This window comes from Amphimedon queenslandica, unplaced genomic scaffold (assembly GCF_000090795.2).
Source record: "Amphimedon queenslandica unplaced genomic scaffold, v1.1 AMPQUscaffold_13518, whole genome shotgun sequence".
NCBI lineage: Eukaryota > Metazoa > Porifera > Demospongiae > Haplosclerida > Niphatidae > Amphimedon > Amphimedon queenslandica.
In genome coordinates this window covers 320,512-338,075 of record NW_003546246.1, presented here as the reverse complement: position 1 = coordinate 338,075, position 17,564 = coordinate 320,512, and the positions used below count along the sequence as shown (strand labels likewise).

At 34.1% G+C, this 17,564-nt stretch overlaps 4 protein-coding genes across 5 annotated transcripts in view; 2 read left to right on the top strand and 2 right to left on the bottom strand.

The window, feature by feature from the left end:
• The first annotated feature begins 8 nt into the window (after positions 1 to 8).
• On the top strand, positions 9 to 3,642 carry LOC109583505 (uncharacterized). Its single transcript, XM_019998889.1, has 12 exons — positions 9 to 104; positions 157 to 277; positions 325 to 450; positions 502 to 582; positions 632 to 761; positions 1,072 to 1,138; positions 1,191 to 2,085; positions 2,134 to 2,249; positions 2,341 to 2,460; positions 2,628 to 2,681; positions 3,344 to 3,412; positions 3,459 to 3,642. The coding sequence occupies exons 1-12, from the start codon at positions 72 to 74 to the stop codon at positions 3,474 to 3,476; spliced, it is 1,830 nt and encodes a 609-aa protein (XP_019854448.1). The 5' UTR covers positions 9 to 71; the 3' UTR covers positions 3,477 to 3,642.
• Positions 3,643 to 4,407: 765 nt separating this feature from the next.
• LOC100636562 (nuclear factor 1 C-type-like) lies at positions 4,408 to 6,869 on the bottom strand. Of its 2 annotated transcripts, none has more exons than XM_019998869.1 (6): positions 6,699 to 6,869; positions 6,108 to 6,639; positions 5,921 to 6,022; positions 5,282 to 5,866; positions 5,152 to 5,183; positions 4,408 to 4,967 (listed from the first exon to the last, which is right to left on the bottom strand). In XM_019998869.1, exons 1-5 carry the CDS (start codon positions 6,801 to 6,803, stop codon positions 5,155 to 5,157), a joined length of 1,353 nt encoding a protein of 450 aa, XP_019854428.1. In that variant the 5' UTR covers positions 6,804 to 6,869; the 3' UTR covers positions 4,408 to 4,967; positions 5,152 to 5,154. The 2 variants fall into 2 exon arrangements, with proteins under 2 accessions (XP_019854428.1, XP_003382958.1); XM_003382910.3 differs by having other exon boundaries at positions 5,152 to 5,205; positions 6,699 to 6,867.
• A 35-nt stretch (positions 6,870 to 6,904) lies between these two features.
• LOC100635675 (UDP-N-acetylglucosamine/UDP-glucose/GDP-mannose transporter-like) lies at positions 6,905 to 15,578 on the bottom strand. Its single transcript, XM_003382903.3, has 12 exons — positions 15,413 to 15,578; positions 13,202 to 13,235; positions 13,067 to 13,153; positions 12,746 to 12,813; positions 11,378 to 11,449; positions 11,142 to 11,210; positions 9,622 to 9,692; positions 9,059 to 9,090; positions 8,853 to 9,010; positions 8,053 to 8,131; positions 7,495 to 7,577; positions 6,905 to 7,287 (listed from the first exon to the last, which is right to left on the bottom strand). The coding sequence occupies exons 1-12, from the start codon at positions 15,556 to 15,558 to the stop codon at positions 7,179 to 7,181; spliced, it is 1,008 nt and encodes a 335-aa protein (XP_003382951.1). The 5' UTR covers positions 15,559 to 15,578; the 3' UTR covers positions 6,905 to 7,178.
• A 38-nt stretch (positions 15,579 to 15,616) lies between these two features.
• Positions 15,617 to 17,564, top strand: part of LOC100636437 (methylcrotonoyl-CoA carboxylase beta chain, mitochondrial-like) — a 4,968-nt gene continuing 3,020 nt past the window's right edge. The window contains exons 1-5 of the mRNA XM_003382909.2: positions 15,617 to 15,665; positions 15,716 to 16,268; positions 17,029 to 17,109; positions 17,161 to 17,280; positions 17,454 to 17,562. Coding sequence (XP_003382957.2) covers positions 15,658 to 15,665; positions 15,716 to 16,268; positions 17,029 to 17,109; positions 17,161 to 17,280; positions 17,454 to 17,562 — 871 coding nt within the window. The 5' untranslated portion in view covers positions 15,617 to 15,657. The remainder of the gene's footprint in view (positions 15,666 to 15,715; positions 16,269 to 17,028; positions 17,110 to 17,160; positions 17,281 to 17,453; positions 17,563 to 17,564) is intronic.

Genomic DNA, 17,564 nt, shown 5'->3' with positions numbered 1-17,564 from the left:
TGTTCTATTTCAAAGTTTAAAGGTGGGCGTAGAAACATTTTAGGGCGGGGCTACTCCAAGCAAGCAGCAAAATGTCTTCAAAGGGTGCAAGAGATAAACAAGCAGTGAGTGCAGTCACTGAAACATGCAAAAATCAACTTTTCTTTTTCTTTATAGGAATTGACCAGTTGGGTAAATCGCCAGCTTCGTAGTCATGGCTATCAGGATCATGTAATTACAGATATAGGGGTGGACCTGGCTGATGGCATCACTCTTGTCAGATTAATACAAACCATTAGTGAGTACTTTCATGACTTTCATTGCTCATTGAGTTTTCTATTGCAGCTGGGCAGTTTCTTGGCCAGTATCATTCTAATCCATTGATGAGAGGACAAAAACTAGAAAATATAAGTTTGTGCCTCAGAATTCTTCAGCAGTATGGCTGTCCTGTGTCTGGTTTGCATGCAGAAGGTGTGTGATTCACTATTATGCTATTCTATGATATCTGTAATTAATTTAAAGAAATTGTTGGTGGCAATATTAAAGAGATCCTTTCGTTAATTAACTCAATAGTACTACACTTTGATAAACAGCTACGATCACGTAAGTCAAAATAATGTCAAATTCATAAATACATTGAGAATGCCTATAGAAGGATCACATAATGCAACTGAGAACAAGGGAAAGGGGTCTCCTGTAATAAGTTCATTGCAAAGTGATGACAGGGACTTGTTAAACTGGGTCTCTAAAGTAGTCCATCACAATATTCCAGATTATTCAAGGTATAGTAACATCACTTACTGATTAGAACACTTTAGAATGCATTGGTATATCAGCTTTCTTAGGCTCAAAATGCACATCAGTATACCCTTTGACATATTATATAGAAATTAGTTTACTGTACAGCAGGAAATTTTTATTAAGTGCTTATTTTATTTTGTTGGCAAAAATTCTGAATGAAAATTTTAGACAATTAAAATTTATGAATTATTGAAATAAATCAACCAAAATATCTTCTTCTAAAGCCTACTTGAATGTGCAATGAATTTTTCTGCTAAATAGTATTATTTTATTGTGTTTATTTTTGTATAGTTTTTATGATGGAATCATACTTTGTGATCTAATTAATTCTGTCAATAATAAAGCTATTGACTACAATGTAAGTGTTTATTTTTTAAGTTTATATTAAGATAACCTTCATTCTATTGTAGGACTTAGCTAATTTGTCCAATATACAATGTCTTCAAGTTGCATTTAGTGCTGCAGAAATGCATTTGGGCATTTCTAGAGGATCTATTGATCTTGCTAAACTAGCCTGTGGTCAAGAAGATTACAAATTGAAGACGTATTTACAACATTTCAGAATGATATGTGAGCATGAAGCCAAAAGGAAGTTGAGGAGCTCACTTTTAGGAGCAGAGCAATCTTCAACATTGAGTAGGAAGCACTCTTTGCTAATGAGAGGGCCTGCTACTATTGGTGCCACATCTACTTTACCTCACAGGATATCTGAGAATCCTCGTCCAAAGCGATCAACATCAGATGTGTATCTTAACCTAACAACTGGTTCTGAATATGGAATGAATGGAAAAAATTCAGTTAGGCATACACTATCAACGGAGCAGCTTAATGGAGCAACAAGAACCAAGCAAGGTTCAGATAATAATGGGTTTAAACCAGAAATGCCCAAGGCAGCACCTTATGCTTCAAGAGTTCAAAGTGGCTCAGCAACACTACCACGCTATACTGGTAACAGTACAACTGTTGAAAGATCATATTGGTCTGATATACCTTTACCGGTTACTATATACAGGACTCCATCTCGAAGTAGCATACAAAGCACATCATCAAGAAGTAGTCTGGAACGACTTACTGATGATCACAATTTTCCATTGACTCACTTAGCTAACCTCAATCCTTCTGTATTGCCATCTCATTTGCTTGCATCTCCCGAGCCTGAGCCTGATGGATTAGAAGCAAGCGGATCAGCAATACTGAGTTCATCACTTGAAAACACTGTAAATGACTTAGATAACCGCTTGAAAGATTTGGCTCAATCCATTAGTGAAGAAAAGACTAAATTGGAGCACAATTTATTATGTGCAAGTGAGTTAATTCCTAGGTACATTTAGCATTTTTAATATTTATTATTAGTGAAAAATGAAAAGAAGCAAAGAGAAATTTTTGAAAAAAGACATGAAAGGCTTTTTAAGAAAGCGAACTTTATTACACAACATTATGATGGCTGTTTAGTTGATCTTGCTAAAGAGGTTAGATGACATGTAATGATATTTATAAATTAAATTAAATGAAGTCATGCCCTAGCTGTATCATGCTTGCTATTAATTACCTTATGTGTAGATGGCCTCTATAAGAAGCACTTTGAATAATATTCAGCAGCATGTTTTGACTTTGCCAACAAGGGAAGAATGGGCAATGCTCAATAGTGATGTGAAAGTTTTAAAGCAGCAACTACAAAATGTAAGTACTGTACGCATACATGATGCATATAATAGTACATGTTGAATGTACCTCATACAATGGTTGAAGGTAATGTTTATACATGCCCACATGTAGGAGTGTTCATAGTATAATGATTATATAAGAGTCCTTGTTCTGTTTAATCACTCACTATTACTTCATTACAGGTAATATCTGACCAAACGTCCGACCAGTCTCAACAGCAGCCATTTCCATTAGAAGTTAGTTATTAATGTAGACACATCATACCCTTCAACTACACCGACCAGCCAATTACTCCTATGTAGGAGAGATGGGTTCACACATTATTTTAGACTGTATAATGAAATTTGTTCCTCTTTGTTCTCATTGATGTCTGTACACATTGGAAGCTCTACATCCCATGCAGTATTTATTTTGTCTGTTTTTTTCTAATCGCATTACTGACAGTCATATTCCTACCCCATATATAGTGCCTTAAGGCCACAACTTTGATCTTCGTCTTTAATTTTGTGCACTACAAATTTTACTACCAAACTGTTCAAACAGCTGTCCCAAATTCCAAAATCAATGTTTGCGGTGGTTCTGCCTCCAAACTATAATTATTGTCTTAGTTACTATACAGTTACTACTTCTGATATGCTCATTGCTCATGAAATATGTCAATTAAAAAATTTAATGATTGTGTCCTACAATTGTAGTAAACAGTATTTCTAAGAATACCTGATTTGGTGATTTGTATGTGTACATGTGCATGTACATTGTTATATATCCATTTCATTTTGTGGTTAAAGCTCGCCATCAGTATGTATACTTACGTACATGTCATTCTCTAACTACACACAATATACCTTTGCAGTAATTATAAGCTAGGCTAAATTAATAATTTCTTATTATTTTATAGTCGCATCATTATCAGCCTACTGACAAACCTGTTCCTGATAAAAGTAAGAAGAGTCTATTTTTAAGAAAGGTAATGAATTGGTGAATGATTGATTATTGTGTATCACTAATAATAGAAATCGGACAAGAATTAGCAGAAATGTTGTGTTACTTTTTGATGGTGTTTATTATTCTAATGGAGAAATCTAAATAATCAAGCTAGCATAACCCAATACAGTGCAACATGACTGATAAATTCATTACTCATACTTAATTTTTTATGTTCTCCTATTTTTTATGAAACTAAAATTTTTAAATGGACAGATGGTTGTATGGAGCTCTGTTCCTCCTTCCTTCACATAATAGGAAGTTAGGTATCAGAATTGTACATTCCTTATTAATTGTACTCATCCCCCTACCAAATTTGGCAATATGTCTGTTGGAATTTTTGCTCCAGATGTCAGAAAAATAACTACATTTTATTAGTTAATTCCTGTTTTGCATTGTTACATATCATGCGCTTAGTAGTTAAAGTTTCATGTATGCATGTATACCAAAATTCCTGATTTCATAAAACCAGAGATTATTGTTTACATACTTTTGAAAATGTGGTTAATGCAATAGTGACTAGTTCATAACTTTTATTCTAATGCTATGGACATTCTGATTATTGATTGACTCTGGTTGTACCATAATTTTCCCAGTTATGATTTCAACTCGATTACGTAATCTATAGGCCCCAAAGTGACTGGCTTTGTTTAAGTGGCTTATACTATGGATTAGCACAAATATTTTCCTTGGTGATTTATGATATGAAGAGATAATTGTAACAAAGCATATATATAATCATTGTGTGTACATAATAGCCTTATATGGCCAAGTAGGGGTGCCCTTCTCACACACAATTCTCTTGTTTATGTCAGCTGAAATTAAACTACTGACTATTATAATTAACTTGTTTTTCCTATGCCTGTGTCCAAATTATGATTATGCTCATTTAGATATACAATATACAATAACAGTTCCTTATTGTATTTAGACAGAAAGGAATCAAACACAAAAATAAGCAGTGATACCATCATAATGTTACTGATTATAGAATCCATATATGACCATAAAGTTTTTCAGTTAATAAATGACTCGATTAAAGATTAATAACAATAATAATAATAATAATTGAGTACCATTATTCTGAAAATACAAATTTGGAGTAAAAATAATAATATATTACAAAACTAATAATAATTGTGTTATGTTATGATTGATACCTGTAGGTAGCCTGTATAATTATGTACAATACTAGATACATTAAATTAATATAGTTGTTATAATTATTGTTATCATTATTATTATTATTATTAATATCATTATTATTATCTATTCTTACTACAAAAATAATGGTTGGTACAGGACTAGTTGTGTACAAATAAAGAGTTATATTACAATAGGAGACCTGATGACGTATGAATTATAATGATAATGTTCTGATGCAAGATATTGTGAGCAGAGAAAAAAGTTGTTCAGCTCTTATATTATATATTTATATATCACAAGTGAAGGACACCAGATTCTCAGTCATATGAAATTAAGAGTGATAGGTTATGTGAATCTTTAATAGACTGAAGTGGAGGACATATCCCAAGAGTCTATAGTGGAATAAAAATAGTATAGTATAAAGGAAAGTCAAAGATTAATCATCCACTATTCATCACCTACTTCTAGGGCTACAGTTTGGAGTATCATGTTACTGTTTACAAGGCTTCGTCAGGCAAACAAACATTTCATAGTTTTCAACAGCATGCAAATTTACATGTAAATGAAACAACATACCTATTAATGGTACTGTATCTTTTCCAGGTGATCTTGAATCAGATATGGGGGATTCTAAAAGATGACAAATACCGTAAAGTACTTCTCTTAGATTCACGCAATTGCAAAAAAAGTAATTAAACTATCTCACCTGGCAAGTGAATGCTCCCCGATATTGTTTGTATGGGAATTATGCTTTGATAAGCACTTTCCTGAACTGAGCAAGGGCTTGCTGAGGGTGAATTTCGAATATTTAGACTTTCGTCATGAGGTGGCGTTAATGGATTGCTTAAACAAGTCGAGCCATCTTGAGGACTTGGAACCGGGCTCACACTTGTTGCCAGGCTAGGAGGTACATATTGAATCATTGAATAACCAGTACCATTACTAGCAGAAGGTTGATATGATGAATCGATTCCCGGATTACTGCAATATTGTGAGCTCTGTACATAGCTAGCAGCAGCAATGTAGTGATGACCAGTGTAGGGATCTATTGATGCTGGGCTAGGATAGACAGCTGAAGCGTGAGGATGCATTGCTGCAACACCAGTAGTGTCATTAGCATAACAATATGTGGTGGAGGATGGCTCCATTTTGATGGCTTTAGAGTAAGAGAGTGCTTGTGATGCGTACCAGTCTTGTGATGTAAAGTGATCTCCGTATGCAGGTATTTGCCTTTTGCGTGTGTATGGATGGTAGCAATAAGATACAAAACTCGTGGCATTAGTAATAGGAACTAGAGTGTAATAATAAATAGTAAAATTTACACCATGCAATGCAATAGACTTACTTCTGTGCTGATCAAATAATTCTTGTGCAGAGTAGGCACCTTTGACATGCAAATTTCTTAAGGAATGCTCCCTTTCTTTTTTGATGTCCTCAGGACGAATGCCTGTGGGGAGAGAGAAACACAATGAATACTGTTATTACAGCTGGATGATATGTTAGACACGTGGAAAAGTATGCTTTGTACATACCTTGGGGACAAACGAAGTTAGAAAGATACAAGTCCAGTTCCTTGACGGTCACTTGTATGTGATGAGGCTGAACACAGAGAGCTGGGTTACGGCATTCTACCACTTTCCCCAGCCTTTCCCCGTCCGTAGATTCAAGTGGAAATGCATGAAAGAGTATAGCCATAACCAGATCCAAACGCCAGACCTTGTCTGCTTGTCTCAGACAGTCGATTCTCCTCATCTTCCCTTTCTGGTCCGGTGTAGAGAGAACACAACATGGCTGAACTTCACCTGTGATTGCTTTGACAAAATAGTCTCTGTGCTCAGGTCTGATGTCCTTTCGGAGCTTTGCTAGCAACTGTGATGCCCACTTTCTCTTCACCTCTGGTGGCTCGGAATCCAGTTCGTCCTTACAGTGCCGTTCTTCCTCCATTGTCATGCGTCTGTCGTTGTCCTTGTAAAACTTTCTTTTGCGAGCCTGAAGGTTGAGCCAAGTAAAGGCAAAAGAGCGAACATGAGGAAGAAGTGCTTCTATGAACTGGCGCTGCTGGTCCTGCACAAATTAACACAACAAAGATCTAATATAATTTACACAGCCCACATTAAACTCACCGTCTTGTATTCTGAGGCATCGTCCAGTACTGCTGCACTACCTGCTACAGCTCCTGCTTGCTTAGCACTTTGTTGAATCAAGGACCAGTTTCTCATATCAGACATGATGTCTTGTTCTCTGCTCAACTTCTCTGCGATGTCTGCAAATAGGCGTTCTAGTAACAATGATAGCCCCGCAGACACTTAAGTACTCTGCTTATTGTTTACACAAGAACAATAGAAACCATCATAATGTTTAATTTCCGTTGTCTAAAAATTCATGTTAATTCTTAGGAAATTACAGTGTACCACTATCATGCATAAATGTACCACAAAACTAAAAGCAGTGTGCATAATAATAATAGTAACAATAACAACAACAATAATAATACTAGTAATAATAATAATAGCAATAGTAATAGAAATACTGATACCAGGCTAATAATAATAATAATAATAATAATAATAATAATAATAAATAGCAATAACATGTAAATAATGTTATTTTCTTGGAGCGGTACTGGTATTTTCTTCACTAGTTGCTGGTTTTGAACGATTACTGACAGATTCACGATACTTAATTACCGAGTAGACCAAACTAGCCACAACACTATAACAAAAAGTAATAGTTAGCTTAAGACAATTCTAGAGTAAAACAGCTAGATCTGCTGTCTTTACTGCCAAGTGAAAGTACAACATACAACATCATAGTAATGCAGCTAAAGGATTTAATGTAGCTTTCATTAAATTTAAAGTTTAGCACGCAAGCTTCTGCAAAATTACACCACAACATAAGATTTGAAAACGTCCTTCATACCTAATATTAATTCCAATAAAGTTTGCCAGTGAATACACATAATCGCCTCCAACGAACATTCCAACATACGTCACGACTATGTTCTAAAAATATAACAAAAGGATGTCAGTTTTAATGAAAAGCCCTGCTAAATGTAAGAATAATGTTATTACTTTAGAATACATCACCCTCAAGACTCACAAGCTTAAATACACAGTTATTGCTATTCAGACCAAAGATTAACAATCTAAAACAAAATTCCACAAACTACATTTGCCAAACTACCAAACTGATTGTCTTGTGGTGAGATTCAACAACATTTAGTAACTGGCAAGGGCTCTTTGCAGAATGGTAGGATGACAAAGGGAGTTAACATAATTGATATGCATAGCAATGCACCCATGACTGTTGATTGCCTATCCCACAAATAACTATCCATGGATCATTTCACAGCAATAAATACATGAATGAGTTCTGATAAATGTATAAGTTATAATCTTTCTATCGACAACAATAGCATTATTGGTACATCAATTTAACAATATTACCGGCAAGTTTCATTATTAATAATTTGCTAACTTTAATGCATCCTACGACCACCATCGTCAATGCAGATGTAAGCTGAGTACAGAGAATCTGTGAATACATCAGCACAAACCTACACACAAGAAACCAATGAATACTATGAATGCTAATAGTAAATGAGACAGCCAAGAAAATACAAATTATAAGGGCAGCACAATATCCTGTTCCACTCTATCAGTCTTTAAGAGTAAATTAAATGCTACAACTACCTCTCACAACTGTAGGAGCAATAAAAACATGTACAAAAAGACAAATAATGCATGTACATGTACATGTACATGCACACGTACATGAACTTGCAAAAAATCCCCAATCCAATTATTACTACATGCAAAATATCAACTGGTCATTATTATAAACAACTCCTACCAATAAGTAAATGAAGCTGGCATAAGGGTATAGTGGGTATTACGACACACATTGCACTCATGAACTACAACAGATAAAGTATAATGATCTACATGAACAAGTAAATCAGCAATAGTATAGAAGCCACCTAATTAATTTGTGGTATACTACATACACGTACATGTACATGTACATGCACATTTTGTATAGGAACATATAGTAGAGAAAGGTGATTGTAGTAGGCTAGTACCGTATAAAGGGACATTTTGATGAAGCATTAAATTGGCAATTTGATGACTTTCAGGAAAATGACAAAATTAAAACTTTCTAGTAGTTGGCAACACGTTATCAGTTTTGTCACATAGTAAAACTTAAGCTATCAACCATCGATGTCTCCAAAATTCTCTTTGCCAATAATTCCATCTGAACAGTAGTATGCATCTTACCCCATCACTGCAGAAAGACAAAAGTTAATAAGGAAGAGAGGGTTAGTCCATTGATCATAGTCATATGCCTTTTGTAACTCTCCTGTCAGGGCAGCAATAATGACAGCTGGTACAAGAACCAACAATGCATTGTAAAACAGGATTTCATAACTTCCCATCTAAGCAACAAAAAATTTGTAAAAAATTAATGGTATGTACTTCCTTACATCACCACTTGTTTTCTTTTTTATGTACAAATCTAAAAACAAAAATAACAATATAATACATTGAAGCAGATTAATAAACACAACAGGTACATGTATATGTACAACATGTACATACTGCAGGTAAAGCTACAAGTAATTAGTACACAGAGAAGGAAGAGAAGGAAGAAAAAAGTTCATGTAGTGTACATGTACAAGTATACACATAAAGTTTATTTGTGAGAAAATCATATCCTCCCAGTAACTAACACAGTCTTCGGTACAGAGAGATAGTTAGTCTAGGAAAGTAACAATTGTGGGCATGTTCCCACTTTGGAGCATCATTTAACGAGATAAGTACAGAACACAGACAGAACATACATGTAACTAATTATTTATTAAATAAATAGTATGGAGCTTTAAACTATATACACATAAGAAAGAAAGCCTTAAACTAAAATACAAATGTAAACCTTTAAATAGAAATAACATATACTGCACTTTCTGACATACATGTAATTCACATTATAATATAAATACATACATACAAGTATACAAAATACATTTAGAGTGAGGGCTATACTTACTGTTAGCAGCAGATGCAACATCATTGATAATGACATAAGTATAACCGATGACATCAAAAGCCAAATCATCCCTAGAAAAAAATAGTAAGATATGTACAGGCATGATATACATTGTACATGCATAACAATGAACAATGACAAAAAGGACAAAAAATGAACTATTGACCACCATAAAGAATAGTGGTTATACCTTGTAGTTTCCTATTTGCATTCTCTTGTATACTGATAACAATAAAGTAGAAATAAGGACTTAAAATGTATCTATCAAACCACATGTACAAGTTAAATAATGAGCAAATGAGCATAATGTGACTACATTTACTACTGACTAACTGAGAAGTACAAATTACAAGAACTCACTTTAAACAGCAAGAATAGTAGCATATAGATGCATAAATAATTAAAGTAATACTACAAGTCATATAGAAACAGATGTGTACGCATCATACACATGTACATGTACATGTACATGTAGTACAAGAAATATAATTTGTAGAGTAATAATTATAGTATACTATCATGCTTCCTACAAAACAAGTAGATAGCATTGTCTATAGATTATTATTATTATACACAAGCAATACTATAGACTTTTAAATGTCATCAAGATACAAAGGCAGCAGTAGGAGTGACTATTAGTGGTGGTCAGCTGTGTCATAATACATGTAGTGCTGATAAGGTGTGGATACATGTAGGTACGCCTTTTACTCAAAATGCTCCATCTGGTCTACTCTAATTCTCAGAATTCCAGCAATACTGCCATCCTGGTAATGTTTTATGGGGCTATTACTTGTGGCTGCTCCATAGGAGTCACACCTAATTCCTACTTAATAACTCTTTCCCTCCCTTACAAAGAATGCACACAAAGGCACATGCATGAACATCAAAAATACAAGTCCTGTACATGCCCAGTCTCCATGCATCACCACAAAATGCAATTTCATATCCCACATTACAATAACTTAAAAAACAAATTGGCCTGGAATGATTAACATTAGCTAAAATTGGCAGCATAAATAATTACACATTATACTACTCGCTATAATTAACATAAGAATATTAAATATCAACAAGCTAATACAATATTACAGAAATCTTCTGAGGATAGACAGCATAGTACAATATGCATCTACACTAACTACACGTCTCCTTTATAGCTAGAGCATCATAGAGTTCAGTCATGATGTAATTACATGTACAGGTGTACATGTAGATGTACTTCAACTCCTAATTAATGAGTCACTATGCATACATATAAAACATGAAGTTATGATGAGACATGGCCACTAAATAAACTAAATGGTTAGTAGAAAAAACATACAATCAAAATTCAGTACATGAATATGATCACCACAATACCTGACGCTATACAAACAAATGACCAACTTTATGATACCCAACAAACTAAAAATACACACTACAAATACAAAACAGTACACAGTATTAGCACTAAACACCTAATTAACAGATTTACTTTTCTAATAAAGTAATCATGTGCCACAATGTATAAAATAACTTACAAAGCAGCAACAAAAGCTCCAAGAATCATGAGAACAAGAGTGACATTAACTCCAAAAGATTCTCGTTTACTAGCAAAAAATAAACAATTAACGGCTTACAATATTAAGAAAGTGCATAGGTAGACAAAACATGTATCCCATTAAACAGATAAACACACACACAGTGTAATAATTAATTTAAAATTGTCTGAATGGTGTCTGGAGCTAACATACACACATAGGTTACATGTGCTTACTTGAGCAAATAAATCTGTCCCAGAGACACAAATATGAGTGTGAATCGACGTAGGACAGTGAACATAGGAATACTAAAACAAAAAGATGATATAAGATAATGTAAGATTATTTAATTACGCCGTACGTACAATCATACCATATCATGTTCGCACTTCAAATGAATTGATAGAAGCACAAAGTTACATTTATACACTTTTATCGGTAGTACAATTAACACTATCACATGTGTATTGTTCACTAGTAGTACAAGCCAAACAAATACTATCATAATCACAATGTGTACCACACAGACATACACATCACGCCACTACAATAATCATTTTTTATTATTATTGTTAGAATTGTTAATCGTAATTATGACAAAAATATATACACATGCATACGTTGTACAAGCAAATACACGTACATGTACATTTGCGATAAAAGCACATGAAGGACATGCAGCTACAGTAGAACTACAACTGATAATAAGACAATCAATACATGTAGACTACACTACAAAGACACAGTTATACACTAAACGTTCATAAATTTTACAACAGCAGATACATGAAAAGTCATCATTTTTGCCTACCATGTAAATATAATCATATCATTAGTTGTTATTCTAAGAACGGGCGACGCTGGTACAACTCGTAATATCCTTTAAACATGATGCATACACATAATAATATTGGCAACCACCTCAGTCAGAATAATTGTTGGCAACAAACATATCATGAAGCAACTAGTTTGACGATCTTTCAAAAGCAGTATAAACATACAGTAGTAATAGTAGTCTTGAGTTGTAAGCATAATGAGAGGCTTTTATTTGAGACACTTAACTTTAATGAATGGACCATAAAAGAAAAAATACAGCCAGAAATGCCATATTTTGCACATATACATGTACACTATATTTGTGTACAGTATATTTGATTCCAAATGTACATGTACATGTACATGTACTACATGTCAGCATGTGTACGTAATTTGTATCTGCTAGATTTTACGGTAGCAACAGTACAATATGACATAAGGTTAGAGTTCAATATAAAGATTAGGTCACATACAGACTGCAGCTAGTATTATTCTTAGAAGAGGTATATTGTATAGCCTATAATGCAGACAGTGGCCTTTTGTCTAATACAACATACAACTTCATACTACATACAGTGAAACCTTTAAAAACACACTCTAATTGAGGTCAGTACTGCATCTAGCCATAAGCACAATAGAACAAAAATACATTTTTAACAACAAATAAAATGAAATATAAATATAATAGTAATGTTACACAAACATTAGAGTACGGTTATAGTGTAAAATTTGTATACACGCATGTGAATCACAATGTAAGCCATGACTATAGCCTATAGACGACTGACCTTAATTTTTGCGTACTGCCAAGGCCAAATATTAGATTAAGAATATAAAAAATTGGTAACGGAAAAACCTACACAAAGAGAACACAGGCTCAAGTTAGATAATACATAAATATATATTTAGCATGACTATGCTCAGTAAAACAGGTGTAATGGGAGGGTCATTGTGGGATTTGGTTTGGATATATCAAAAAGGTGACTTCTAAGAAAAGGCTTCTGCCAGTCTCCAAGTCCCAGTACCAGTAAAGCACCACCTAATGTCTTAACCATTTGGCAGGACAAGCATATTTTCATTTCCTATTTATGCATCTACAAAGGACCTACCTTAACCACCTGGTCTTTACTTAAATCAGGAAATGTGACTAGTCCAGCCATCTTGGCTGTTTGAGCAACAAATATAATAGCTACTATCTGGAGCCAATAAGATAATAGACAACAAGAATGTCATTATACTCTTACCTGTCCAAGACCAACCACTTGAAATGATGGAAAACTAAAGGGAAAGATCGATAGTGGATAACATAGACTAACAATCATAACAAACGAAATATAAACTAAACAAAACATACATGTATAGCCGGTAACAATTTTAAGGAAATGACAAGTGAAATCTTATGTGCCCAGAGTTGCATTAATCAAAATGTATTTGTTAAGCCTCCATGTGGAGTATAAGAGGAACACAGGATATAACCCACCTACCCCCTACAAAGTAAATGGAAACAAAACTCACTAGTACCATCAAGCATAAGTCACAACATGCCCTATGTCATCTAGACACACCAATTTAAACAAAAACCCTACAAGTCATAAGAAGACTTATGCTAATACACTCATGCTGTCTGGCTTCTAAGTGATCATCACAAAAGAATGAAGCCAGACAAGAGCACAGAGAGATAAAGAAACCTGAGACTGATTCTGTTACTACTCTCAAGTTCATAAAAGTACATGCACTAGCAAAATAATGAATTGCCCACAACAATAAGGGTGTGGAATATGTAACAAACAATCATAATTAACTGTTATATGCAGATCCAGTGTTAGTGATACAACACAATTAGGTAACCCAACAAAATTGCATAGCATAATAATTTTATTTTAAAAATAAGACTACATTTAGCACGTACCACACATTTCTCAAGTGAAAACAAAAAATAAATAAACTAAAAAACACCATGCTTTTAGAAAGGCATTGCAAAATAAAATTGGTCATTCAGTTTTGAGAAAATAGGAGAGATAAACTGCATCTACAATGTATATGTATCAAGTACACGAAAGCAGGAAGCACAGGAAAGGAAATACTTTAAAGCATCGTTATACATTATAAGTGTCACTTCAACATACATTTGTATACATACATGCATGTACATGTACGCATGTAAAAATTTATAGTCCTTGATACACGTACACGTACATACACTGTACATATGAGCTGCAATGACAAAGATATTACATGTACATGTACATGTAGATACGTAATGTACATGTACATGCACATGTACATCAAGATAGAAAAGGAAAAGAACTGCATGCATACATTCTGCACAGATAAAATAAACAGTGCTTGCTCATGTAATAACACACGTCAACCATTTGGACACTTCCCTAAAAACTGAAAGGCATGTTGCAAAAATAACCAGGAAAAGGACAAAAACTGACATTACAAAAGAGATTGAATGCATAGTGTACATGTACTTCATTACCCCATACCCCATGGCCCATACATATTACATGCATGTTAATGAAGCAACCAATGAGAACTTACAGTGGAATCTATTTTTCAATAAATTCATTAATAATGAACAAAACCATATCATAATAAACACACTAAATATCAATCTAGCAGCAAAATGCAAAATGAGGTGTGAATAATGTATGGGAGAAAAAATTGGAGCATAAGATGAAGCAAAATTCTTATTAAAAGGTTTGGTGATTGCAATTTTGCCAAATTTACCAAACGTTAAGTCACTGAAGCAAACTTTCTATGCTCTTCATGGACATGTACATGCACATGTAAATAAGCTACACATGCTCAGAAACCTAGCGAAAAAAATCAGCTGAACCATGTGTAAATTATGAATGCAAAGAAAGGGAAAATCATCTATTTAACAGTTAATGTCACTTACATGTAGATGTAGTTCAAATAAGAATATTGTAAAATACACAATGTACATGTACACATGTATGCACATGTGCATGTACTATAATCATGGCAATGCTATTATCTCCTTTCATGGAAACTTTTTGTCATATAAGTCACAATGAGATCCTGTGTCAATAGTGTAGCATGATTATTTTCTTAGAAAAACTGTCATTCAGCTACAAGTATGCAAGGAAAGTTGGATATATGCTTTAGTAATGGAAAATTCGTCAAAAATCAATTTTACCAATAATATGACTCCAGGGATACAGCTATGCATACATGCAAGTGTACATGTCTAAACTAGGTAGGCTAGCAGCCACCCACATACATGTAACATCATCCAGCCCACAACCCACAAAAAATATCCATCCTACTAAAGTAAAGTAGAAATTCCCAGTCATAAGACTATTGTAGTGTCAATCATAGTCACTACATTTTAGTTACAGGTATAAAGGACATTTTCCACAATCTAAAAATATTCTTGAAATAGTCAAAATAGTACACAACATTGGGCTTTAATTAGAATTTACTGATATGTGGTGAGAACGGTCTTGTTCACCATAACAATGAGAATGGAGATTACTCCAAAAAACACGGAAGCTCCGACTTGCTTCATCATTAATTTGTATCGCTCGTTCAGATTCTTCTCTTGCTGGCTTTCTACGTTACCCGCCATGTTTAAAAAAATGTGATTATTTGTGTGGGAAGGGGGCAGGGCTAGCTATTAAGCAGCGCTGGGCGGGTGTAGGCGGTGCTTACTATACTTGATAACTCAATGATAAGGTAAAGTGGTGTATTTGCTGGCCTTTATAATTGTATTTAGATTTCTTTAGTATGATGCTATTAAGAAGACCCATTTCTCACCTTAGTTCTCTATCACGCATTTCCCATTCCATGAAATTACATGACAGTAAAGACACTAGATCTAACAACTGCAGTTTTCCACACATACCATCAGCCTACTCAATCAATAATATTAATGAAGACAACAATGATAGTTTTGAAATTAATATGAATTGTTACAAGAAGATGGAGACAATACGTCAAAATGTATTATCGGCAAAAGCTCCTGAAGGATCAAAAAAACTTTCAGTGTTTGATCGCATTAAATTGCTCAGTGATGATGGGTCACCTTTGCTGTATCTATCCACTACAGCTGGTCTCAATTTGCCTTATGGTTCCATCAGGAATGCTGGAACAATTACAGCAATTACTAGAATAATGGGAAAGTATTGTATTATATCTGGGAATGACTGGATATTTAAAGGTGGGACAGCTTTTCCCATTTCAGTCAAGAAACAATTAAGAGTGCATGAAATAGCCATGGAGAACAGACTCCCCTGCATTTATCTGGTTGATTCAGGTGGTGCTTTTCTTCCATTGCAGGTACTACTATATGGCATATACATGTACATGTACGTGTACATTGCATTTTTACTTTGCTAGTACATGTACATGTATATCTTTTATGTGTGTTATACCAAGGTAATGGTCTCTGTCCTCCTTGTCCTTTAATAATAAAACAGTATCATATTAATCAATTAGTGTACATGTATACTTTTCTATTTGTATGGATAAAATTTGGTAATAATTTAATTAGAGTCTGTATATAGACATAAAGAGTTGTTTATAGTTTTGCAAACATGTTATCAGAGTCTCTTTGATGTGGTATCTGTCTGGTTCATTTTGATTGCTCCTCTGTGGGATATAGTCACATTCGAATTTCTCTTTTTCATCATGTCAACATGTAGCTGTGAATGTGCCAGTTTTATGAGCTCTGTTAGAAACTGCTGTGTTTTCCACAACATGTACATGTATTTCTAATGTCATTAATTTATTAATAAATTACATTTGTATGTTATTCAATGCTTTTAACAAATATTGCCAAATGTTATGCATGTAATGCCAATACTAGCTTGTACAAGGAAAGTTATGTGGCTGCTATGTACTATCACAGTTGAGGAAATGAGAATATAGTCTTCACTTTCCTTTATCATTAGTTTCGACATTATGTACATTGTATGTTTATGTACATGTACATGTACATGTATTTACCATTGGTTTCTACACGTACATGTACATTATGCTTGTTTATGTACATGTACACATGCATATACATTGTACATATAATCTTTAATCTACTTAGGCTGATATTTATGCTGACAAAGAGCATGGTGGGAGATCCTTTAGAAATGAAGCTGTTCTCTCATCAATGGGTATACCTCAAGTAACGTACTTTATTCTATTCACATCATCAAACATATTTATATGATTATAGATTGCTGTTGTGTGTGGGCCATGTACAGCTGGTGGGGCTTATATACCTACAATGTGTGATGAAGCTGTTATTGTGAAAGGTTCTGGATCATTATATTTAGGGGGACCACCTTTAGTTAAGGTATGCACAAACGGAAGGAACACAACACATGCATCTGTGTGTACTAGTGGGCTGTATATATGGATGTGAATCATTAGGTGTGACCGAGACAAAGTTATTGTGTTAGTCCCTTTCTTTTTTGTAATTAATGAAATTATTTTGTTTACTAACATCAAATTGATTGTTGTGTACAGGCTGCTACTGGGGAGTCCATCAACTCTGAGGAATTAGGTGGAGCTGATGTGCATTGTAGTATCAGTGGATGCACTGACCATTATGCTCCTTCAGAAGAATACGCCATGAGT

Bases quoted from the DNA above. Each gene is read 5' to 3' on its own strand.
- LOC109583505 (XM_019998889.1), top strand. From the start codon at position 72: ATGTCTTCAAAGGGTGCAAGAGATAAACAAGCA. The intron at 451-501 runs GTGTGTGATTCA...ATTAATTTAAAG, and splicing joins GTCTGGTTTGCATGCAGAAG to AAATTGTTGGTGGCAATATT. The intron at 762-1,071 runs GTATAGTAACAT...ATTTTTGTATAG, and splicing joins AATATTCCAGATTATTCAAG to TTTTTATGATGGAATCATAC.
- LOC100636562 (XM_003382910.3), bottom strand. From the start codon at position 6,803: ATGTCTGATATGAGAAACTGGTCCTTGATTCAACAAAGTGCTAAGCAA. The intron at 6,640-6,698 runs GTGAGTTTAATG...TAATTTGTGCAG, and splicing joins ATGCCTCAGAATACAAGACG to GACCAGCAGCGCCAGTTCAT. The intron at 6,023-6,107 runs GTATGTACAAAG...CTCTCCCCACAG, and splicing joins TAACTTCGTTTGTCCCCAAG to GCATTCGTCCTGAGGACATC.
- LOC100635675 (XM_003382903.3), bottom strand. From the start codon at position 15,558: ATGGCGGGTAACGTAGAAAGCCAGCAAGAGAAGAATCTGAACGAGCGA. The intron at 13,236-15,412 runs GTAAATTCTAAT...CTTTCCCTTTAG, and splicing joins ACCGTTCTCACCACATATCA to TTTTCCATCATTTCAAGTGG. The intron at 9,693-11,141 runs GTAAGTTATTTT...ATTTTTTTCTAG, and splicing joins GGAGCTTTTGTTGCTGCTTT to GGATGATTTGGCTTTTGATG.